The sequence below is a fragment of the Hypanus sabinus genome, chromosome 2, assembly GCF_030144855.1.
Source record: "Hypanus sabinus isolate sHypSab1 chromosome 2, sHypSab1.hap1, whole genome shotgun sequence".
Taxonomy (NCBI): domain Eukaryota; kingdom Metazoa; phylum Chordata; class Chondrichthyes; order Myliobatiformes; family Dasyatidae; genus Hypanus; species Hypanus sabinus.
Genome location: NC_082707.1, coordinates 89,249,147 through 89,274,197, shown reverse-complemented (window position 1 = coordinate 89,274,197; position 25,051 = coordinate 89,249,147). Strand labels below are relative to the sequence as shown.

The window sequence follows — 25,051 nt, the reverse complement described above, 5'->3', positions numbered from 1 at the left end:
AAAGGAAAGGTACTAAGAGATTTGAAAGTAGGAGGGGGAGGGAGAAATGTGAAATGATAGGACAAGACTGGAGCGGATGGGATGAAGCTAAGAGCTGGAAAGGTGATTGGCAAAAGTGATACAGAGCTGGAGAAGGGAAAGGATCATGGGACGGGAGGCCTAGGGAAAAAGAAAGGGGGAGCACCAGAGGGAGATGGAGAACAGGCAGAGTGATGGGCAGAGAGAGAGAAAAAAAACAAACAACTAAATATGGCAGGGATGGGGTAAGAAGGGGAGGAGAGGCATTAATGGAAGTTAGAGAAGTCAATGTAATTATTTGGGTGTTTGGTCATGCAGACAGGCGTAAGCAGAGTGTACAACGATGGGCTCCGCACACAGCCCTGGGAGCATCTGTTTTGAGGATGAAGGGCAGGTTGGAGCAGTTGTGCACCCTGACTATCTTAAGTCTACACATTCATATATTACCCCCTATTCCCTATTGCCCTAGTTTTAATTACCTCTTCAATAAGTATCCATTGCTTCATCATTTTGTTTCGTCCCATTGCTGTATTTAGTTTATTATTACCAATTACTCTGAGAGGAATTACATTGCACCCTGGTGTATATGACAATAAACTAAACTGAATCTGAAATTCCAGAGTACACATCCATAGTTTCCCCTTATCTATTCCACTCACCACAACTTTAAAAAGCTCAAAGATATGTCAGTGAATTCCCATACATAAATCCATTCTGGCAAATCCCATTATTATTTCCTACATAACAGACTCCAGTACTTTTCCTGCTCTGGGAGTCTCTGTACACCACCACCACAGCCACTCCGCAGAATGATGGGCAATTGGTCAAGGTACTGAAGAGAAAAACAGATAAGTGTCACGGACCTTTGCTGCTCTTCTTCCAGTCGAATGAGAGTGCTTTCCAGTTCAGCATTGTGCTCATATTCCGTCCTCCTCAATTGGGATTCTGTTGTCTCCAAGCGTGTCTGTAACTAAAATTAACAACGGTAGCCAAACTGTGATGATAGGATGGAAAAAACTTACAAGAATGAGTGAGACCGAAGCAAAAGGGGCTCGGACCTATGACATCTCATTGGAAAACCCGTGGTCTACATATTCATAATGCCCACGCACCTGTTCTGGTCCTCGTTTGCTTCTATTGTGGGGGACATCCTCATCCATGTTTTATTATTTCCATGCTCCTGTTCCTCATGCTTGCTTTTCAGCAGAATATCTAGCCACCTAAGGTAAGTGCTAACTATAGTTACACACACTGAGATACACAAGCTAGTTACCAAGGAACTCCAGCTGGGACTTGTTCTCCTTGTCTCTCTATCCTCCTCATGTGGACTGCAACCACTTCAGAAGATCAACTGCTCATTATATTGGAGGTGATTTCCAGCACTCACAAATCCAAATTCCTCTGTAATCTTGTTCAACTCTCATGTTGAAACTAGTAGAGTCACCTGCCTGAGATGTCCAACAATTAGTGCTCAATCCTGACCTCCAGTGCGGTCTTTGTAAAGTTTGCTCATTCTACTGAGGATTTTAGTAATGTTAAAGCAAAGTATAAAATCATTTGATGTTGAATATGAGACTGTTGCTGTTTCCATTCCATTAGGATATTTGTTCTCTCTAACACTTCATTTCCCTGTATAACGCTCTCCAAAATGCATCGAGTAGTGTCACACCAAAGAGCGATGTTTGTAGGCACTCAGTAGAAATCTACACAATCAGTCAAAACACTGGAGTTTAGTAAGTATGAAGGTAGACATTTGGTCAGGTTTCTTTTAAAGCATGTTGATATTGAACAGAATTCTCTCTTCCTCAGTTCCTCACTCTGCATATTCCTTGTGCCCTCTTTCTCTTACTGACTTTCACTTGTTTATTGATTAGTCTGAACAAAAACCTCCTATCATCATGGCTCTAAGCTGCGCAGCATCCTTTTTAAATTTAACTGCAAACCTCTTGCTTTGACCAACACCCTCAATGCCCTTCCCCAACACCCACTCCTGTAAACTTTCCCTGACACGTTTGACCAACTGTTAAGACAACTTAGCCATTTGAAAAATTGACAGTCTCACAGGTAAAAAGAAGCCAGTTGCAGGTGCGAGCCTGACTGTCACCAACTGTCAGACATTCTTGCTGAGAAGAATCAAGCCTTACTCCTGCTAAGGCTGAAATATTGGTAACTGCAACTCACTGACACTTTCTGTTGCTCCGACTCAGAGGCTTTCTCGATGATCTCCTGTTCCAGCTCACCACACCGCTTCTTATACTGCAAAACCTGAATGGAGAGAGTCAAGAATTTCATCGATGACCTGTACATCTTTGATGTTGAACCATGACATAAAACAGAACAGCAGAGATAAGAAGCAACTACTAAAACAAAATTATTCTGTGCATTATTGTCATAGAGTCATACACAGGATGAGAAAAGGTTCTACGGCCCACCATGTGGACCATTGATTACCCGTTTACATTAATTCCACATTTCCATCAACTGTCCCAAGATTCTGCATCAGCAGATGCATCATGGCTTAGTATGGCCGACACCGCAAGGAACTGCAGAGAGTTGAAGACGCTGCTCAGCATATCACAAAAACCAGCCTCCCCTCCATGGACTCCGCTACACTTCTCACTACACTGGTAAAGTAGCCAACAGCAACAAAGACACCTTACAACTCAGACATTCCCCCTTCTCCTCCATTAGGCAGAAGACACAAAAACCTGTAAGCTTGTAGCACCAGGCTCATAATGCTGTTATAAAACTGCTGAATGGTCACCCAATAGGACAAGATGAAAACTTCACCTCAGAACCTACCTTGTTGTTGCCTTGCACGATAATGTCTGTCTGCCCTTGACTTTTTGTCTAGCATTGTGATCTGTATTGCTAATTGTTTTTCCATTGATACAACTCAATACGTTGAAGATGTGAAGAAATGATTTGTATCAATGGCAGGTAAAACCAGGTTTTTCACTGTACCAACAATAAATTGAATACCAATCACTAGCATAACATCACAGACAACTGAGACTCAATGGTAGGTGTCTTGATGAAGAGACAGCAACATTACTGTTGGACTCACGGTCGCTGAACTAAGATTCCTAATGGACACTATAGACTATTGTTCTCACTATGCACATAGAGAGCAAGAAATGATTTTTAGTGTGGCCAACAGAGAAGTAACCTCATGCACGCTGGTTAGTATTTCAGATATATTAATTCATTAATTTAGAAGTACAATTTGGCAACATTCAATCCAAGTGCAAGAAGAAAGAAGGTGGCTGCAGAACTTTGGGGCATCAGTGCCGGTGAGGGACATAATACCATTTGATCATATCGTCCTTGAGTAACACCAGTGGGTAACACATCTCTTTGGGAATAAGCTTAGTGAGACAAGTAACGCAGGAAATCCTCAAGCATCAAGGCAAGGACAATAAGAAATTGGAATGAAAAAGAAGGGCTGAGAAGACTAGGAAATCTGCAAAATCTGCTCAGCTCTCTACCAAATATCGATGAGAAGATTTTTACTATAACTAAATTTATGATTGGCTTCTTTCAATTTATTAGTATATAATTTCTGAATATAATTATCTTCCCCTGCTTGCACAATATTTTTATGATTTGGGAAATAAAAAATAAATTATACATATTCAGAAATTGTTAAGTGCTACCTTAAGGCTGCTGAGTTGGTGCTACCTTAAGAGAATGGGTAAGGTGGTTATTTATTATAATATTGTTTGTAAAATATTTTCAGAAAGTCTGGGCTCAACTGTTACAATAAACATTTGTGTTATTTAATGCTCCATGCCTAACTCAGTTAGAGTGATAGTTACACAAGTACAGAAGAAGCCACAATACACTACAGTTCTCTAACCTAGTGCCCTTGCCTCCATCTGAAAAGAAAACAGAACATGTGGAATCCCATGGCATCGTTGCAAAGAGAAAGAGTGGAGGTCTCTCTCCACATCACAATAATCCCATAATATCATGTTGCTAGTTATAACCCCCAAGTGTGCACAATTTGGCCAGCTTATTTCCTATAACTGTTGCTCCACAATAAAACATACTTCATTAGATGGAATGTGCTTTGGGATGTCACAGGGAATTAAAAAGTGCTGCAGAAATGCTAGTGTTTTGATTTGATTTTTTTTTAAAACCTGAAGTTTAAACTGGCAAAAGATTGACTTTATAATAAAAGTCATTGATTACAAAATTTTCACAAATAGCTCAATGGGATTGCCAGAAAAACATTGGACGAGGCTTTCTATAATCGAAAATAAAAATAGTCAGTTAGTCAACACACGTGCTCAAGCCCCTTAATCATTCATTCATTTGACCAGCGAGGGCAGCCGGAAAACTGAAACATGCTCAATTATTAGATTTGAGGGTGATTAAGCTTGGAAGTGTGCTCAAAGGCATGCGCCTGGGGAATATTTGTGTTCAGTGCTCTGGCCATTCAACACTGGATAATCCAGAACATTCTTTGCTTGGATCAGTAGTTTGTGTGCTTTAACTGTTATTCTTGGAGTTGGAATTCTATGCAATGGGAAGTGGTTTACCATCAGTATTTTGTGTTTAGTTCAGGATCTTTCTTGGAGCAGGCCTGAGGTTATCTCGAGTCATCTGTCCAAAAGCAGCTTGAGTCCAAGTATTGTTTATATTAGCCAAATACTGCAGCAGATTTAACACTTTCGATGAGGTGCTCTTTATCTCTGCGATATGGGTTTTCAGTCCTGCTTTGAGTAAGCATTTTGCTTACTACTGCTTGTAACTAAGCTGTTTAAGGGCTATTCTACTGAGTATGCTCCATTTCTGAGCAGGATTTTGATTTCCTTAATTAGGAAGGGAAGTATTGGCATTGAAGGCAGCCCAAAAGTAGTCACTGGTCTGGTTCCTGGATTGGAAGAGTTATCCTATCACGAGCACCTATAAAATTTAGATCTGTAAGTTTTAAATGTAGGAGAATTGGAGTGGTCTTATTGAAACATATAACATTTTGAGGGGGCCTAACAAGGTAGATGTTGACATCTTTTCTCCTGTGGGAGGATCTTGCAAAGGTCACAACTACAAGATAAAGGGCAACCATTTAAAATTGTGGTACCTCAGAACCTCTTCATGCAGAAAGTGAAGAACCTCTGGAGTTCCCTAGCTCAGGTGGGTGTAGAGGTTAGATCAATGCAGGGATTTAATGAAGGTCGATAGATTAATGTAAGATTAGAGATCTGAGGGCAACGTAGAAGCGGCACAAAGCTATTGAGGCTGAGGACATATCAGCTCTAATCAGGTTTGATCAAGGCGTGTGGGGGTCACCGAGTTAGACCAGTGGGAGGAATTTAAAATAAGACAGTTTTATAGAGCGGGCGTGTGAGCAGAGCCAGACAGGGTGGGAAGGCTTTGGCTCAACAGGGCTTATGCAATAACGGGTCGAGGCACGATAAGTTACCTGTGAGGAAAAGGAATAGGAAGTTTGTCTGTGAGGCCAGTGTTCTGTACTGGGTGTTGGATATGTGATGTCTGGGAGACTCCCAGCCTCCCGGACAGCCACATCTATATCAGGTGCGTCGAGCTGCAGCTCCTTAGGCACCGGGTTAGGGAACTGGAGATGCAGCTCGATGATCTTCGTCTGGTCAGGGAAGTGAGGTGATAGAGAGGAGCTATAGGCAAGCAGTCACACCGGGGTCTCGGGAGACAGGTAAGTGGGTAACCATCAGGAGAGGGAAGGGCAAGAGTCAGATACAAGTGGCTGTCCCCCTTAACAATAAGTACTCCTGTTTGAGTACTGTTGGTGGGCGACGACTTACCTGGGGGAAGCAACAGTAGCTGCCAGACTCTAACATACAGTCTGGCCCTGTAGCTCAGAAGGGTAGGGAAAGGAAGAGGATGGTCGTAGTGATAGGGGACTCTATAATTAGGGGTCAGTCAGGAGATTCTGTGAATGCAGGAAAGAAACACGGATGGTAATTTGCCTCCCTGGTGCCAGGGTCCGGGATGTTTCTGATCACATTCACGATATCCTGAAGTGGGAAGGTGAACAGCCAGACATTGTGGCATGTATTGGTACCGACATAGGTAGGAAAAGGGAGGATGTCCTGAAAACAGACTACAGGGAGTTAGGAAAGAAGCTGAGAAGTAGGACCTCAAAGGTAGTAATCTCAGGATTACTGCCTGTGCCATGCAACACTGAGTATAGGAGTAGAGTGAGGTGGAGGATAAATACATAGCTGAGGGATTTGAGCAATGGTCAGGGATTCAGATTTCTGGATCATTGGGACCTCTTTTGGGGCAGGCGTGACCTGTACAAAAAAGACGGGTTGTATTTGAATCCCAGGAGGACCAATATCCTGGTGGGGAGGTTTGCTAGGGCTATTGGGGAGAGTTTAAACTAGAATTGTTGGGGCTGGGAACTGAACTGAAGAGACAAGATAAAGGAGCGGTTGGCTCACAAATAGAGAAAGCTTGGAGACAGTGTGAGAGGGAGGATAGGCAGATGATAGAGAAGAGATGCACGCAGACTGATGTTTTGAGATATGTCTATTTTAAAGTAAGAAACATCATGAACAAGTGGATGAGCTTAGAGCATGGATTAGTACTTGGAGCTATGATGTTGTGGCCATTACAGAGTCTTGGATGGCTCAAGGGCAGGAATGGTTACTTAGAGTGCCAGGCTTTAGACATTTCAGAAAAGACAGGGAGGGAGGCAAAAGAGGTGGGGGCGTAGCACTGCTAATCAGAGATAGAGTCAAGACTGCACAGAAAGGAGGAAGTCATGCAGGGATTGTCTATGGAGTCTCTGTGTGTGGTAGTTAGGAACAGGAAGGGGCTAATAACTGTACTGGATTTGTAGACCACCCAATAGTAACAGGGAGTTCAAGGAGCAGATAAGGAGGCAGATTCTGGAAAGGTGTAATAATAATAGTTGTCACGATGAGAGATTTTAATTTACTTTACTTTACTTTTACTTTACTTCATTTCACTGTGGTGAACTACATATACCTGTCTGGACACACCCCCCACTGACTGCTCCTGTGGCTCCTCCCACAGACCCCGGTATAAAGGGGATTGAGGCCTGAGCCCGGCCTCTCAGTCTCCAGGATGTAGTATGGTGGTCACTCACTGTTTGTTCCTTCTTCCAGTCAATAAAAGCCGATATCTCACCTTTATGGTCTCAGAGTGAGTTATTGATGGTGCATCAGTCACCAAACAATTGATATTAGAGTGTACAATCATCACAGTGATATTTGTTTCTGCGCTTCTCGCTCCCTGAATTACAAATCAAAGTAAATATAATAAAAATTTAAATTATAAATCATAATTAGAAAATAGAAAAGGGAAAGTAAGGTAGTGCAAGTCAGATTCAGATATTTGGAAGGTACGGCCCAGATCCGGGTCAGGATCCGTTCAGCAGTCTTATCACAGTTGGAAGGAAGCTGTTCCCAAATCTGGCCCTACGAATCTTCAAGCTCCTGAACCTTCTCCCGGAGGGAAGTGGGAAAAAAAGTGTGTTGGCTGGATGGGCCTTGTCCTTGATTATCCTGGCAGCACTGCTCCGACAGCATGTGCTGTAAAGTGAGTCCAAGGATGGAAGATTGGTTTGTGAGATGTGCTGGGCTGTGTTCACGATCTTCAGCTTCTTCCGGTCTTGGACAGGACAGCTTCAATACCAGCTTCTACGGTGCACCTATAAAAATTAGTGAGGGTTCTAGGGGACAGGCCAAATTTCTTCAGCTTTCTCAGGAAGTAAAGGCGCTGGTGGGCCTTCTTGACAGTGGTCTCAGCTTGGTTAGACCAAGTCAGGTCATTTGTGATATTCACCCCGAGGAACTTAGTTATTTCCCAAATAGTGAAATTTCCCTAGCGTGAGGGGTTTAGATGAGGTGGAGTTTGTTAGGTGTGTTCAGGAAGGTGTCCTGGCACAATATGTAGATAGGCCTACTACAGTAGAGACTGTACTTGATCTGGTATTAGGAAGTGAACCTTGTCAGCTGACAGGTCTCTCAGTGAGAGAGCATTTTGGAGGTAGTAATCACAATTCTATCTCCTTTACCATTGGAGAGGGATGGGAACAGACAAGTTAGGAAAGCGTTTAATTGGTGTAAGGGGAAATATGAAGCTATCCGGCAGGAACTTGGAAGCATAAATTAGGAGCAGATGGTCTCAGGGAAAAGTACGGCAAAAATATTTGCATGACATTCTGCCTAGGTGCTTTCCAATAAGATGGAAAGAATGGTAGGGTACAGGAACCCGTGTGACAAAGGCTGTTGAAAATCTAGTCAAGAATAAAATAAAGTGAGTTACTCCAAGTGAGGTAAGGCCGGGTAAGTTCCTTTCAAAGGAGAAAGTTTCAAAAGTTGAGGCAAGTATTGGGTAGGTCATGGCAGCTGAGATTGGCCCCGTGGTTTGTTCATCCTGCAGCATGTGGGAAATCAGGGATACTTCCAGTGTCCCTGATGACTATGTGTGCAGGAAGTGTGTCGAACTGCAGCTTCTGACAGACCGCATTGACCATCTGGAGCTGTGATCAGATTCACACTGGAGCATCCGCGATGCTGAGAAAGTCATGAATAGCACGTTCAGTGAGTTGGCCACATCGTAGGTAAAGGCTACACAGGCAGAAAGGGAAGGGGTGGCCACTAGACAGAGTAGCGGTAGGGAGGTAGTGCAGGAGTCCGCTGAGGTGATCTCCCTCCTAAACAGATATACTGTTTTGGATACTGTTAGGGGAGATGTCTCATCAGGGGAAGGCAGCAGCAGCCGAGTTCATGGGTAGCTCTGCAGCACAGGAGGGAAGGAAAAGGAGTGGGAGAGCTATAGTGATAGGGGATTTGATTATAAGGGGAATAGATAGGCGTTTCTGCGGCCGCAAATGAGACTCCAGGATGGTATGTTACCTCCCTGATGCAAGGGTCAAGGATGTCTCTGAGCGGCTGCAGGACATTCTGGAATGGGAGGGTGAACAGTCAGTGGTCGTGGTGCACATAGGTACCAACGATAGAGGTAAAAAATGGGATGAGGTCCTACAAGGTGAATTTAGGGAGTTAGGAGATAAACTAAAAAGTAGGACCACAAAGGTAATAATCTCTGGATTACTACCAGTGCCACGTGCTAGTCAGAGTAGAAATAGGAGGATATTTCAGTTGAATATGTGGCTTGAAAAATGGCGCAAGGGGGAGGGATTCAAATTTCTGGGGCACTGGAACCAGTTCTGGGGGAGGTGGGACTGGTGTAAACAGGACGGTCTGCACCTGGGCTGGACTGGAACCAATATCCTAGGGGGAGTGTTTGCTACTGCTGTTCAGGAGGATTTAAACTAATGTGGCAGGAGGATGGGAACAGGTGCAGAGAGACAGAGGGGTGTAAAATGAGGGTAGAAGCAAAAAGTAGTAAGGTGAAAAGTAAAAGTGGCAGGCAGGCAAATCCAGGGCAAAAAGCAAAAAGGGCCACTTTTCAACATAATTGTATAAGGGCTAAGAGTGTTGTAAAAACAAGCCTGAAGGCTTTGTGTGTCAATGCAAGGAGCATTCATAACAAGGTGGATGAATTGAATGTGCAGATAGTTATTAATGAATATGATATAGTTGGGATCACAGAGACATGGCTCCAGGGTGACCAAGGATGGGAGCTCAACATTCAGGGATATTCAATATTCAGGAGGGATAGACAGGAAAGAAAAGGAGGTGAGGTAGCATTGCTGGTTAGAGAGGAGATTAACTCAATAGAAAGAAAGGACATTAGCCTGGAGGATATGGAATCGATATGGGTAGAGCTGCATAACACTAAGGGGCAGACAACGCTGGTGGGAGTTGTGTACAGGCCACCTAACAGTAGTAGTGAGGTTGGGGATGGCATTAAACAGGAAATTAGAAATGCGTGCAATAAAGGAACAGTAGTTATAATGGGTGACTTCAATCTACATATAGATTGGGTGAACCAAATTGGTAAGGGTGCTGAGGAAGAGGATTTCTTGGAATGTATGCCGGATGGTTTTCTGAACCAACATGTCAAGGAACCAACTAGATAGCAGGCCATTCTAGATTGGGTATTGAGCAATGAGGAAGGGTTAGTTAGCAATCTTGTCATGCGAGTGACCATAATATGGTGGAATACTTCATTAAGATGGAGAGTGACATAGTTAATTCAGAAACAAAGGTTCTGAACTTAAAGAAGGGTAACTTTGAAGGTATGAGATGTGAATTAGCTAAGATAGACTGGCAAATGATACTTCAAGGGTTGACGGTGGATATGAAATGGCAAGCATTTAAAGATCACATGGATGAACTGCAACAATTGTTCATCCCAGATTGACAAAAGAATAAACCAGGGAAGGTAGTGCACCCATGGCTGACGAGGGAAATTAGGGGTAGTATCAAGTCCAAAGAAGAAACATATAAATTAGCAAAAAAAAGCGGCACACCTGAGGACTGGGAGAAATTCAGAGACCAGCAGAGGAGGACAAAGGGCTTAATTAGGAAAGGGAAAAAAAGATTATGAGAGAAAGCTGGCAGGGAACATAAAAACTGACTGTAAAAGCTTTTATAGATATGTGAAAAGAAAAAGATTGGTCAAGACAAATGTGGGTCCCTTACAGTCAGAAACAGGTGAATTGATCATAGGGAACAAAGACACGGCAGGCCAATTGAATAACTATTTTGGTTCTGTCTTCACTAAGGAGGACATAAATAATCTTCTGGAAATAGTAAGGGACCGAGGGTCTAGTGAGATGGAGGAACTGAGGGAAATACATGTTAGTAGGGAAGTGGTGTTAGGTAAATTGAAGGGATTAAAGGCAGATAAATCCCCAGGGCCAGATGGTCTGCATCCCAGAGTGTTTAAGGAAGTAGCCCAAGAAATAGTGGATGCATTAGTGATAATTTTTCAAAACTCCTTAGATTCTGGATTCGTTCCTGAGGATTGGAGGGTGGCTAATGTAACCCCACTTTTTAAAAAAAGAGGGAGAGAAAAACAAGGGAATTATAGACTGGTGAGTCTGACATCAGTGGTGGGAAAAATGCTAGAGTCAGTTATCAAAGATGTGATAACAGCACACTTGGAAAGAGGTGAAATCATCGGACAAAGTCAGCATGGATTTGTGAAAGGAAAATCACATCTGACGAATCTTATAGAATTTTTTGAAGATGTAACTAGTAGAGTGGATAGGGGAGAGCCAGTGGATGTAGTATATTTAAATTTTCCAAAGGCTTTTGACAAGGTCCCACACAGGAGATTAGTGTACAAACTTAAAGCACATGGTATTGGGGGTATGGTATTGATGTGGATAGAGAATTGGTTGGCAGACAGGAAGCAAAGAGTGGGAGTAAACGGGACCTTTTCAGAATGGCAGGCAGTGACTAGTGGGGTACCGCAAGACTCAGTGCTGGGACTCCAGTTGTTTACAATATATATTAATGATTTAGAGAAGGGAATTAAATGCATCATCTCCAAGTTTGCAGATGACACGAAGCTGGGTGGCGGTGTTATCTGTGAGGAGGATGCTAAGAAGATGCAGGGTGACTTGGATAGGTTAAGTGAATGGGCAAATTCATGGCAGGTGCAATTTAATGTGGATAAATGTGAGGTTATCCACTTTGGTTGCAAGAACAGGAAACCAGATTATTATCTGAATGGTGGCTGATTAGGAAAAGGGGAGGTGCAACGAGACCTGGGTGTCATTGTACACCAGTCATTGAAGGTGGGCATGCAGGTACAGCAGGCGGTGAAAAAGGCAATTTGTATGTTGGCATTCATAGCAAAAGGATTTGAGTACAGGAGCAGGGAGGTTCTACTGCAGTTGTACAAGGCCTTGGTGAGACCGCACCTAGAGTATTGTGTGCAGTTTTGGGCCCCTAATCTGAGGAAAGACATTCTTGCCATAGGGGGAGTATAAAGAAGGTTCTCCAGATTGATTCCTGGGATGGTAGGACTTTCATATGAAGAAAGACTGGATCGACTAGGCTTATACTCACTAGAATTTAGAAGATTGAGGGGGGATCTTATTGAAACGTATAAAATTCAGAAGGGACTGGACAGACTAGATGCAGGAAGATTGTTTCTGATGTTGGGGAAGTCCAGAACGAGGGGTCACAGTTTAAGGATAAAGGGGAAGCATTTTAGGACCAAGATGAGGAAAAACTTCTTCACACAGAGAGTGGTGAATCTGTGGAATTTTCTGCAACAGGAAACAGTTGAGGCCAGTTCATTGGCTATACTTAAGAGGAAGTTAGATATGGCCCTTGCGGCTAAAGGGATCGGGGTTATGGAGAGAAAGCAGGTACAGGGTTCTGAGTTGGATGATCAGCCATGATCATACTGAATGGCAGTGCAGGCTTGAAGGGCCAAAGGGCCTACTCCTGCACCTATTTTCTATGTTTCTAAAAGCTTTCAAAAGGATCAAAAAAACTAGGTAATGATAGAGATCTAGAAAATTATAAGGCTAGCAAGAAGGAGCTTAAGAATGAAATTAGGAGAGCCAAAAGGGGCCACGAGAAGGTGAACAGGATTAAGGAAAACCCCAAACCATTCTACAAGTATGTGAAGAGCAAGAGGATAAGATGTGACAGAATAGGACTAATCAAGTGTGACAGTGGAAAAGTATGTATGGAATCGGAGGAGGTAGCGGAAGTACTAAATGAATACTTTGCTTCAGTATTCACTACAAAAAAGAACCTTGGTGATTGTAGGGATGACTTACAGCGGACTGAAAAGCTTGAGCATATAGACATTAAGAAAGAGGATGTGCTGGACCGTTTGGAAAGCATCAAGCTGGGTAAGTCACCGGGACCGGAAGAGATATACCCGAGGCTACTGTGGGAGGCAAGGCAGTTCATTGCTGAGCATCTCATGATGACCTTTGCATCATCAATGGGGACGGGAGAGGCTCTGCAGGATTGAAGGGTTGCAGGTGTTGCTCCCTTATTCAAGAAAGGGAATACAGATAGCCCAGGAAATTATAGACCTCAGTGGTTGGTAAGTGTTTGAGAAGATCCTGAGAGGCAGGATTTATGAACATTTGGAGAGGCATAATATGATTAGGAATAGTCAGTATGGCTTTGTCAATGGCAGGTTGTGCCTTACGAGCCTGATTGATTTTTTTGAGGATGTGACTAAACATATTGATGAAGGTAGAGCAGTAGATGTAGTGTATATGGATTTCAGCAAGGCATTTGATAAGGTTCTCCATGCAAGGCTTTTTGAGAAAGTAAGGAGGCATGGGATCAAAGGGAACCTTGCTTTGTGGATCCAGAATTGGTTTACCTACAAAAGGCAAAGAGTGGTTGTAGACAGGTCATATTCTCCATGGTGGTCTGAGACCAGTGGTGTGCCTCAGGTATCTGTTCTGGGACCCATTCTCTTTGTGATTTTTATAAATGACCTGGATGAGGAAGTGGAGGGATGGGTTAGTAAATTTGTTGATGACATAAAGGGTGTTGTGGATAGTGTGGAGGGCTGTCAGAGGTTACAGCAGACATCAGTAGGATGCAAAACTGTGCTGAGAAGTGGCAGATGGAGTGCGAAGTGGTTCATTTTGGTAGGTCAAATATGATGGCAGATTATATTATCAATGGTAAGACTCTGGGCAGTGTGTAGAATCAGAGAGATCTTGGGGCCTGAGTCCATAGGATACTCAAATCTGCTGCGCAGGTTGAATGTATGGTTAAAAAGGCATATGGTGCTTTGGACTTCATCAACAGTGAGGTTAAGTTTAAGAGCCGAGAGGTAATGTTACAGCTTTATAGAACCTTGGTCAGACCCCACTGGGAGTACTGTGCTCAGTTCTGGTCGCCTCACTGCAGGAAGGATGTGGAAACCATAGAAAGGATACAGAGGAGATGTACAAGGATGTTGCCTGGATTGGAGAGCATGCCTTATGAGAATAGGTTGAGTGAACCTGGCCTTTTCTCCTTGGAGCGATGGAGGATGAGCGGTGACCTGATAGAGGTGTATAAGATGAAGAAAGGCATTGATCATGTGGATAGTCAGAGGCTTTTTCCCAGGGCTGGAATGGCTAGCAGGAGAGGGCACAGTTTTAAAGTGATTGGAAGTAGGTACAGAGGAGATGTTAGGAGTAAGTTTTTTTATGCAGAGAATGGTGAGTGTGTGGAATGGGATGCTGGCAACAGTGGTGGAGGCAGATACGATAGGGTCTTTTAAGAGACTCCTGGACAGATACATGGAGCTCAGAAAAAATAGAGGGCTGTAGGTAACCTCAATAATTTCTAAAGTAAGTGCATGTTCGGCACAGCTTTGTGGGCTGAAAGGCCTGTACGGAGCTGTAGGTTTTCTATGTTTCTATTTTGAATGGCAGGACAGACTTAAGGTTCTGAATGGCTTACTCTTAACCATAAATTTTCATGTTCTTATCTTCCATGTCAATCAGCTCAAGCAAAATGAATTAGAAATGATGTAGGAAGAGTACTTCTTGAGTTGCACATTTTAGTGAGGACAACTCATAAACCAGGTAGGCGATGAGACGACTGGAAAATCCTTACTTTGAGGAGGAAAACTTTGGAAAAGATCCCATCCCCTTCCACATAAACTAGACTAATAAAAAGCTATAAAATTCTGACCAAGATATTCAGCTGCATAGTGGATACATTTAAGGTGTGACATATGTTCTCTAGAATGTAAAATTGATCATGAAATGTGGAAAGCCAGTGTGACCACAGCACCACACAATCAGATTCACTGGGTTCTCTCTGCACAACGCAGATATGGATGGAAGCTGTTGAGTACAGAGCAAAAGAGTCATATGTCCCTCTGTGACACTAGACTCTGAAGAATCTGTTGTCCTCAACTACAAGAGTAGGTCTTGACTAACGAATGAAGTCTTCATCAGTGTAGCAGTGTAGGGGACACCACTGCTTAAGACTAACAGATTCTTCACCTGGGACCTGATGTCTCAACGTGCCTGATAGAGACTCTTGTTTAGGGGTGGCGGGTGGTGGGGACCCTATAGAGGACAGTGGCACTGCTGGGGAGGGAGGCATGAAAACTTCACTGCCTCAACGATATCTATGTCCAACCCATATGATCTGAAACAGCTGCCTCTGACCCACCTCCAGAATGTTCAGGCATCTCTATTCTCAACCGCCACCGGTTCCCTTTGAGCTCTGAAGCAACACACAAAAAGTGTGTAATCACCCTTCATGCGGACTCATGCCCAGAACCCAGATACAAGTCAGAAGCTCTGACTACCCATCTCCCTCCATAGATGATGCTTGTCCTACTGAGTTCTTCCTGCTATTGTGTGTTGCTCCAAATTCCAGCACCAGCAGTCTCTTAAGTGCCTCTTGGAACTTTGCTGTTTTCAAAGCTAATGCTATGAGTAGATTCTGCAGTTAAATTCATATCATTCCCACAGCTCTAAAGGTCTGGGATTCAAAATATTAGTGTACACATGGCACTGAATACTGCACACTCAAGGACATATCTACCTGGTGACACTAGAAGATATTAGTGGGTGCTTGACACACAGCAATGCTTTAGCAGGAATATCTATAAGCCCTATAACCCACAATCCAACAGCCCAAAGCTTGTAAGCATCCTCCTTTCCTTTGTTAATCAAAGTACAGGACATTTCTCCAACTCAGATTATAACAGTTTTCAGATTCTTTGCATATTACAATGAAACTCCAATAATTAAGCACCCTAGGAACTTCGGTCATGTCAGACCAACAGATTTTCCAGGCAACTAGGTCTTACTCTTATTAATATCTAAGAATGCTTTTATTTCACTTCCTTTATATTATGCAGTGGTATAATAGACTTCCCACTGAACTTGTTGCATTAAAGAGTGAGACACATACAAGTTGTCCAATCCTCAACTCCAGCCACAGACCTCCCACTTCCCTGAGTCCTGACAGTCTGGGGTATTCCCAAGTTCTGACCTCATTCCAGAATCTGTGCACTAATTGTGCTCTCTGTGTGCTCTCTGAACCTGGATCACATGATGAATTAATGAGTGAGGAAGATGCCCAACATTTAGGGTATCAAAACATTTGGAAGCTAAATTATCAGAATTTTACTGTACTGCAAAATTTAAGGCACAAAGATGATTCCAGATCAATGCAGAATCCCCATTTCCACATCTTATCCTGAACATTGTCCTGTAAAGAACATCTTCTACTGATTCTGGTTTCTTCCCCCTCTCTTTCCAATCCTGATGGAGGGTCTTGGCCCAAAACACTTATTCCTTTCCGTTGATGTTGCTTGAGTTGCTGAGTTCCTCCAGCCTTTTGTATGTTGCTCTGGATTTATTTCCAGCATCTGTAGAATCTCTGGTGTTTATCTTCTACTGATCCAGTCCAATCTGCTGAAGGTTTATTTTGCCTGCAGAGAGCTATACTGCACTGTCAAAAGGCAAGATCCCTGTTCACAAGCTCGAGTTTTGCAGCACCTTTAATATGGGGTTGAGCTGACTTCATCAAGTTTTTTTTTACACCATCAGTATTCCCCTTTCATTCAATAGGTCTCATGTTCTTGGGGAATAAATATTTTTGGAATTTAGTCAGGAGTAACAAAATTGAGTAAAGTACTGGTGTTGGACAAAGTGAAGATCATTTTTTGTGTTCTTGACATCTTTTGATCCATATGGAATACAGACAAGAAATGCTGAAGATTTACTGTTTACAGGTAATGCAAAAATACAGCTCCACCACTGTAATTTCTTTAGTCTCTTCACCGCCTCAGTTTTCCATCTCCAAATTATATTCCTAAATGAATAAATTTCCACCTTCATCTCACCTTTAACCTCCACTGCAAATTGCTTCCTTGTTGGCAATTCAATGCTCACTTTGCCCACTATTTTATGACCTTGAAATCCAGTTTAATTCTATGCTGAGCATCAGATCTTTTTTCTCTACTCCATCCATTTCTAAGATTCTGTTCACCGCTGCTTGTATCTCACCAATCTTCCCCCTCTCAGTTGCCCATCACTCCCTTGTTTTGAATTCCACTTGTCTCCACATACCCTAGTTCCTCGGTCTGAAAGCCAGGCCCATCATAGACTTCCCCACAATTGTTTCTACCATATATTCCCCCAGACATTGTTCCTCAGACCCTGCCAACACCTTCCTTTCAAGTGATGATGATTTACCTATCACCCTGACAGACCTTTTTATGGATCAAAACCAAAATATTGTGGATTCTAGAAACCTGAAATAAGAATAAGAAAATTTCTGTGGATACTAAAGGGGTCAACCAGCACCTGGGGAGAGAGAAACAGTTACCACCCAGGGGTAAGATAAAATAAAGAGGGGGTGAAGATGGTCATTCAACAGTTTGTAAAAACAAAACTATTAAACAATACACCATAATTGGGCCAGCACAATAGCGTAGTGGTTAGCACAACGACTTACAGTACAGAAGATCGGGTTCAACTCCTGCTGCTGCCTGTAAGGAGTTTGTACGCTCTCCCCATGACTAGGTGCCCCAGTTACCTCCCACAGTCCAAAGGTGTACCAGCTGGTAGGTTAATTGGTCGTTGTAAATTGTCCTGTGATTAGGCCAGGATTAAATTGGGGATTGCTGGGCGGCACAGCTCGAAGTGTCGGAAGGGCCTATGCTGTGTTGTTTGTCAATAAAAAATAAAAATTATACCACTATAGTTTGTGTATGGGTCGTCAAAATATTCACCTTCTGTGTAAGTCCTGGGCATCCTGGCATGGTATACCATTTACAAAGCTTCCCTGCAGTCTACTCTGTGAATGTATCTTTGCAATAAATATGTATTAGTAACAATATACTTACTGTTTCCATATACATTTACAGTGTACCCTGTAAATGATAGTTCTATAACATTCTCGCACAGTTTGTCCTGTAAACATGTCTTTGCGTATTCTCCTAATGTGTGCCTTATGAAACGTTTTGGCCAAACTTAGCTCCTAAAACTCACAGCTTCTAACCACATTGAGTTTTGTGTTCCCACAATTCCCTGTTCGGTACAGATTTATTTTGTTAAGCAGCTGGGAGGTTATTCCCACTGAGCTTCAACCTGGATCTTGTTCATGGAAACAACACAAGTGCTCATTGTTCAGCACCAAACTGAAATCCCTGCAGACTTGAGCCCAGAATCAGCTGATGACTTAATGAAGGTTAATTACATTTGGATTAGACTGGATTAAATTAGATAATACCAGGATCAACTTGGTTACTTTTAGAAATATGCGGACTTAAACATACTGAAAATTCAGTTAGCAAAAAAAAGATGCAATTTTAGATGTTTTAGCTATGTCAAGAACTTAAATATTTGTTTAATGAATTCACAGTACATTATTAGCTAAGTAAGAGGGACAATAAGACATAAAACAGAAACCAACCAGCCTCTTGTCCTTTCCAACCAGAATCCAACTGAAATCCAACTGCTGTATTCCTATCTGGCAACTTCATCTAACTCTGATGAATACATGAAACAATTTATATGCTGGTTCCCTTTAAGGCTTTTTAATTTTTGGATGCTTCATATTAGAATTCCATAAGAAACTGCTTTGTGAATTTGGGTGGGGGCATTTTGGAGAATTATGGAAGAAGGCATTTAGTCAAACTAAAGTACACAAGCTAGGAATAGGTAGACAGGGCTAAGGGAAGATATAGTTCAGGACTATAGAGAGTTTTACCAATTGGGGTGAAACTATTCCCAATGAAGAAGATTACTAACTAGGTGTCACAGATTGAAACAGAGAGGAGATGAGAAGATCCTCTAATGCACCTGATAGTCATAACCATGAAATCATACAACACAAAAATAAGACCTTTGAGTCTATGCTGACCATTAGGCAATTATCCAAACTAATTCCACCATTCTCTTCACATTCCCATCACTCCCAGATTCCAACACTCACATACACATCTAGGACAATTTAGACAGCCAATTGACCTACAAACACACATGACTTTGAGATGCAAGAGGAACACTAGGGAACCCAGATGAAAGGCATGTATTTGCAAGAAGATTGTGCAAGTTCTATGCAGATAGCAAAAGAAGTCAGGATTGAACGTTGGTCAATAGATCAATAACAGCTGAACAACTGTGCTGTCCGCATAGCGCTAGGAGCAAATGTCACTAGAGTTTTCAGAAAGGAGTCAAATGGAAACTTGAACAATAAAATGTTCCTGTGGTATATCAACAGGGAAAAGAACATGACTAATTGGTAGTAAAGACTGCATCGGCAGTCTTCTTGAACAACTGACAATTTTATGGTCTTTGCTGACTATTAGCACCAGGAAATACTGGATTAGTTCATCACATGATGTTAAACAAATCAATTTTTGCAATGAGCTTCCTCATTAAACATAGGCCACCTAATGTGACTATTGTAAAGAGTGACAAATGTAGACACATAGGAGAGAGTACTGGATCTTGATTCCTTTCCTGATACACACATTCCCTACGTTCTGTACCTGACAACTGTTTGTAATCTGAACAGTTTGTAATTTGAAAACGAAATACAGTGGCGGGCGAGCATCATAGAAACAGCTGTGACAGGACAGTGAGCAGGTCTGGGAAAAATGGTTGCCAGCCAGCCCTGCTCACGGAGTGAATAAGTGAGTGTACTCAGCACTCCCAGCCCTGATCGGCTCAATTCAACCTCTGATCGCTGCAGCTCAGGGAAGGGGGTTTGGTGGCTGGCTAGAGAAGGCAGGCAGATTGCCCTGTCCTCGCATGGCAGAAAATGCCGGCACTCCCATAGGATCTTGCAAATCTATCCACATCCATCACACTGGTCTCCCAAATACTCACTTATATGTACAGGGTATCCATAAATCAAGCATTCATAACCTGGGAAGGATCTGTACATGGTTGTGATACAGTCCAGTTGCTTGACCCAACTCTTGAGGTATTTGAGGGCTCAGTTTTTGTAGATGCCGTGCTATTCCCAGGATTCCTCATTTAATATTTAGGCAAAAGAAATTAAATTCCTTTCTAAGACATAGATAGCCCGACAGCTCCTCTTAATATCGTTCACATTTGTTCAAGTTTTGTGCAGATCAGTCAACTTATCCATGCTCTGTGAAATAGTCTGGCAAGCAGTTCAATTATAAGCTACCAGTAACCCAACTGTTAAATTAATTCTGCCACTTCCTGACAACAAATAAAAAATGGTCCAGGAAAAACCTTGGACCCGTTCCCTACATCCTGAAGCACTGTAATAGAGTTGATGTGTTCACAGTGCCACAGAAACGCTGTGATCTGGTTCCACCATTCACCCCTTCTCTCCTAGGCTCTGACTCAAATTAAGCCAGCACTGTACTTCACTAATCTTTGGAACTGCCAGCTCTCCTATTGCCTTATTTCTAAGTATTGGTTTAATTGCTAATGGGTCAGTATATGAGGACATTTCTATAGCACTGAGACCCAGGCTACCAAGCTTAGTTAACATGTATTCTATTTTCAACACTCCCTCACTGAACCTACTGGACGATTTCTCTGCTCATTAAGTTCCATGGCCCTTCAAACAAAATTCCATTCTCAGAACTGTGAGTCTACCTTTCAGCATAATGTGGGTCAGAATCTAAATTGAAAGGCAATTCCTACCTTAGCCTGGAGCTTTTGCACGAGTTGAGCCTGGCGCTGCTGTCCATCTTGATAGGCTTGAATCTTTCTCCTGTATGCCCTCTCTTCATCGTCAAACTTGCGACAGAGATCTAACACAGCTTTTGACTCAGCCGCCTCTTGTTCTCTTTCAGACACTTCAAACTTGAGGCATTTCTCCAGCTAATGAGAAACAGCAGCGAAAACAGGTTAGTGCTGTGGGTAACCACAGAACCCTTAAAGCCATTTTAAATGGTGTTGTGTTATAGACCATAGAAACAGATCCTTGACCCACTGAGTCTATGCTGACCATCAAGTATTTATACTAATCCAGTTTTATTCTCTCCACATTCTCATCAACTTCCCACAAACTCCACCAGTCACAGACATGCCGGGGCAATTTAAGTGGCCAAATAACCTAGCAACCCACATATCTTTGGGATTTGGGAGAAATCAGGACACCCAAGGGAAACCCATGTGGCCACAGGGAGAATCTTCACACAGAACCCAAAGTGAGGATTGAACCTGAGCTACTGGAGCCTTGAGGTGGAGGGAAGGGTGAACAGCATGGAGCATGGTGCATGTTGGTACCACTGACAAGGACATGAAGTGTGAACAAATCCATAGGTGCTAGGTTAAAGGACAGGACCCCCAGTATGGTGATCACAGAATTGCTACCTGTGCCACATGCTAATGAGGCTAGGAACAGGAAGATGATACAGTTTACCATGTGGCTAAAGAGTTGGAACAGAAGGAAGGACTTCAGATTTCTCTTCCAGGCAAGATGGGACCTGTCCAAATGAGATAGTTTGTACCTGAACTAATATCCTTGCAGGAAGGTTTGCTAGTACTGTTCTGGGCTGGGGGGGGGGGTGGTTAAACAAGAGATGCAGGGGGATGGGAACCAGAGTTCCAGGGCAGAGTGGTGTGGGGAAAGAAGATGTTAAGCCTACTTCCAAAGATAGCAACCGATAGTTTGAGCATGATGGTCTAATTTTCTGAGTTGTGTCCATTTCAATGCAAGGATTATACTAGGTAAGGCAATTGAGTTTAGAGCATGGATTAGTATGTGGAATTATGATCTGATAGCCATTAATGAGACTTGGATACAGGAGGGGCAGGACTGCCTGCTCAATGTTCAGTGGTTCTGTTGTTTTCAACATGATAGCATGGGGAATAAAGGAAAAGGGGTGACAATTCTTGTCGGGGTAAATGTCACAGCAGCAATCAGATGGGACAGGCTGGTGGGCTCACCTGCTACAACTAAATGTGTGGAACTGAGGATTAAGAAAGGAATGGCCACATTAACGGGACTATAATTATAAACCATCCAATAGTCAGCAGGATTTAGGTCAAATTTGTAGAGTTATTCAATCATACAACACTATAGCATCGAAACAGGTCCTTCAGCCCATCTAATCCATGCCAAGCCATTATTCTAGCTAGTAGCTTTGACCCACAAGTGGACCAGAGCCCTCCATACGCCCTCATCCATGTACCTATGCACATTTCTCTTAAATACTGAAATTGAAGCTGCAACCACCACTCCAGTTGATATCTTGGTCCCTCTCACCACCTTTAAAAATGTCACCTTTCACCCTTCACATATGACCTCCAGTTCTATTCTCACCCAACCTCAGTAGAGAGAGTCTGCTGGCAATTACCCTATCTATACCCCTCATAATTCAGTGTACTTCTATTAAATCTCCCTTCATTCTCCTAGACTGCAAGGAATAAAATTCAAAGTTCAAAGTAAATCTATTGTCAAAGCACAGCTACATCATCACATACACCCCTGCCACTTATTTTCTTTCAGGCATACTCAATAAATCCATAATAGAATAATAACCACAATAGAAGCACTGAAAGATTGCACCAACTTGGGCATTCAACCAGTGTGCAAAAACCAACAAACTGTGCAAAAACACAAAGAAAGAAAGAAATAATAATAAATAAATAAGCAATAAATATTGAGAACACGAGATGAAGAGTCCTTGAAAGTGAGTCTGCTGGTTGTGGGAACATTTCAATGATGGGGCAAGTGAAGTTATCCCCTGATGGCTAAGGGGTATTAACTGTTCCTAAATCTGCTGATGTGAAACCTGTAGCTCCCATATCTTCTTCCTGATGGTAACAACCAAAACAGAGGCTGTGCTGGGTGGTGGGAGGTCTCTGATGATGAATGCTGCCTTCCTGCAATGCTTCTTGCAGACGTTCACAATGGTGGGAAGGGCTTTACCCATGATGAACTGGGCCACATCCACTACTTTGAGCAGATGTCCTAAACTATAACTCCTTTCCGTATAACTCAGGAACTCAAGTCCCAGCAATATCATTGTAAACTTTCTCTGTGCTCTTGCAATCTTATTGATATCTTTCCTGTCGGTAGGTGACCAGAATGGCACACAATACCCCAAATTAGGCCTCACCAACTTTTTATACAACTTCAAAAATAATATCCCAACTCCTGTACCCCAATTTACAAAGGATTGGCCTTCATCAATCAATATGCGGAGTCCTAGAGTTGGGGTGTTATTTTGAATTTGAAAAAGAAGTTAGCGAGGCCTAATATGGAGTATTGTGTGCAGTTCTGGTCATCTGTTGATAGGAAAGGGAGAAGAACTGCACACAGTACTCTTCGTGACTCTATCTACCTGTGGCACCACTTTCAAGGAATTCATAAATCTTTCAAAAGGTGGCAACAAAAGTTTCAAGAAAAATAAGTTTGTAATAGTAAGTGATTTTAACTTTTCACATATTGACCAGGACTCCCATGTTGTAAAAGGACTGGATGTAATAAAATTTGTCAAGTATGTTCAGGAATGCTATCTTAATCAATATATATCTCAAGTTCAAGTCTATTGTTATCTGTATGTATGTGTTTTTACACACACACACACACACACACACATACACACTCAAATTAAACAATGTTCCTCTGGACAACGGAATACCCTCATAACATATATCACTCACAGCACATAAAACAAAATATTACCACTAATAAGTTAATGAACTATAAGTCAAAATGCTTGCAAATTGCACAGGACTGGTGAATAGTCCAGTTCACTAGCAAGGTAGACTTGCAGATTTTAGTGTTCTTTATGATCAGCAGTGTTTATCGATGACAGAAAAGGTGACTGGGATGTGAAGTTTCACTGTGGATAGGAGCCGGAGAGGCTGCCGTAACCGTGGACGCTGCCATCCATTTTTTGTATGCATGCAAAGGAAACATGGGCTAGGGTCAGAGAATTTAATTGCTCTTTGGTAATTGCCTCACACATTTTACCCGTTGCCTAGCATTACTTTGTATAAACATGTCTAAATTTAGAATTGAATTCCTTTCTGGAATTTCTACACTAACAATCGAAAGAAATCTCTGCTGAAGAAGACACAAAACATGCAAAATGGAAATGTTTATGAGAAAGTGATTTGCACAAAAATATTTGGAAGTTCGGGGAGCAAGTAAACATTTTCGTGCTTAAGAATTTGATGTTTATTGATGCGAAGGATTTATTACATTAGGGTATAGAAAACGTTCTATTTCAGGTGCCCTGTCTCAGCATCAGAACTTTTGCTATGAAATAAAGTGCCCTCTACAGTCATGTATTAACCAGGTTTCTGGAAGCAAAAAGCAAACTGCTGGAGGAACTCAACATGTAAGGCAGCATCTGTAGATGGAAATGGACAGCTGGGGTTTAGGGACTGACAGACAAAGGGTCCCAACACAAAACATTGACAGTGCATTTCCCTCCACAACTACTGCCTGACACAATTAGTTCCTCCAGCAGCTTTTTGTTGATATATCGCAAAGCTTTACACTACTGAGAAGGCACTTCGATACGTCATGGCTTAAATGCAGTAAAAATCAGTCCGTATGAACCCATTACACACCCAGGTCTGTTACTGCATGGATTAGATAGAGCGCAAATCGCTATTTGTCCACTATGCACCTTATAGTGAGATGGAGCTTGGTTTGTTGATGGCTCTCCACATGGCTTTAGAACACCTGTGCAACATAAACACCTACGTCAGGATGCTGTTCATGACTATAGCTCAGGATGCTATTTAGAAGGATGAGAGGGGATCTGATTGAAACATATAAGATTATTAAGGGATTGGACACACTGGAGGCAGGAAGCATGTTCCTGCTGATGGGTGAGTCCAGAACTAGAGGCCACAGTTTAAGAATAAGGGGTAGCCCATTTAGAACAGAGATGCGGAAAAACTTTTTCACCCAGAGAGTGGTGGATATGTGGAATGCTCTGCCCCAGAAGGCAGTGGAGGCCAAGTCTCTGGATGCATTCAAGAGAGAGTTAGATAGAGCTCTTATAGATAGCGGGGTCAAGGGATATGGGAGAGGGCAGGAACGGGGTACTGATTGTGTATGTTCAGCCATGATCACAGTGAATGGTGGTGCTGGCTAGAAGGGCCAAATGGCCTACTCCTGCCCCTACTGTCTATTGTCTATTGATGCTGTTCATGACTATAGCTCAGCATTTAAAACCATCATTCCCACAATCC

The 25,051-nt window shown here is 42.5% G+C and overlaps 1 protein-coding gene across 3 annotated transcripts in view; it reads right to left on the bottom strand.

The window, feature by feature from the left end:
- crocc2 (ciliary rootlet coiled-coil, rootletin family member 2) overlaps window positions 1–25,051 on the bottom strand; it is a 356,976-nt gene that overhangs the window by 228,533 nt on the left and 103,392 nt on the right. For all 3 annotated transcript variants that reach the window (XM_059950227.1, XM_059950236.1, XM_059950243.1), the window contains exons 4-6: window positions 20,531–20,710; window positions 2,200–2,283; window positions 882–988 (exon numbers count right to left, since the gene is read on the bottom strand). In XM_059950227.1, the coding sequence (XP_059806210.1) occupies window positions 882–988; window positions 2,200–2,283; window positions 20,531–20,710 (371 nt within the window). The remainder of the gene's footprint in view (window positions 1–881; window positions 989–2,199; window positions 2,284–20,530; window positions 20,711–25,051) is intronic.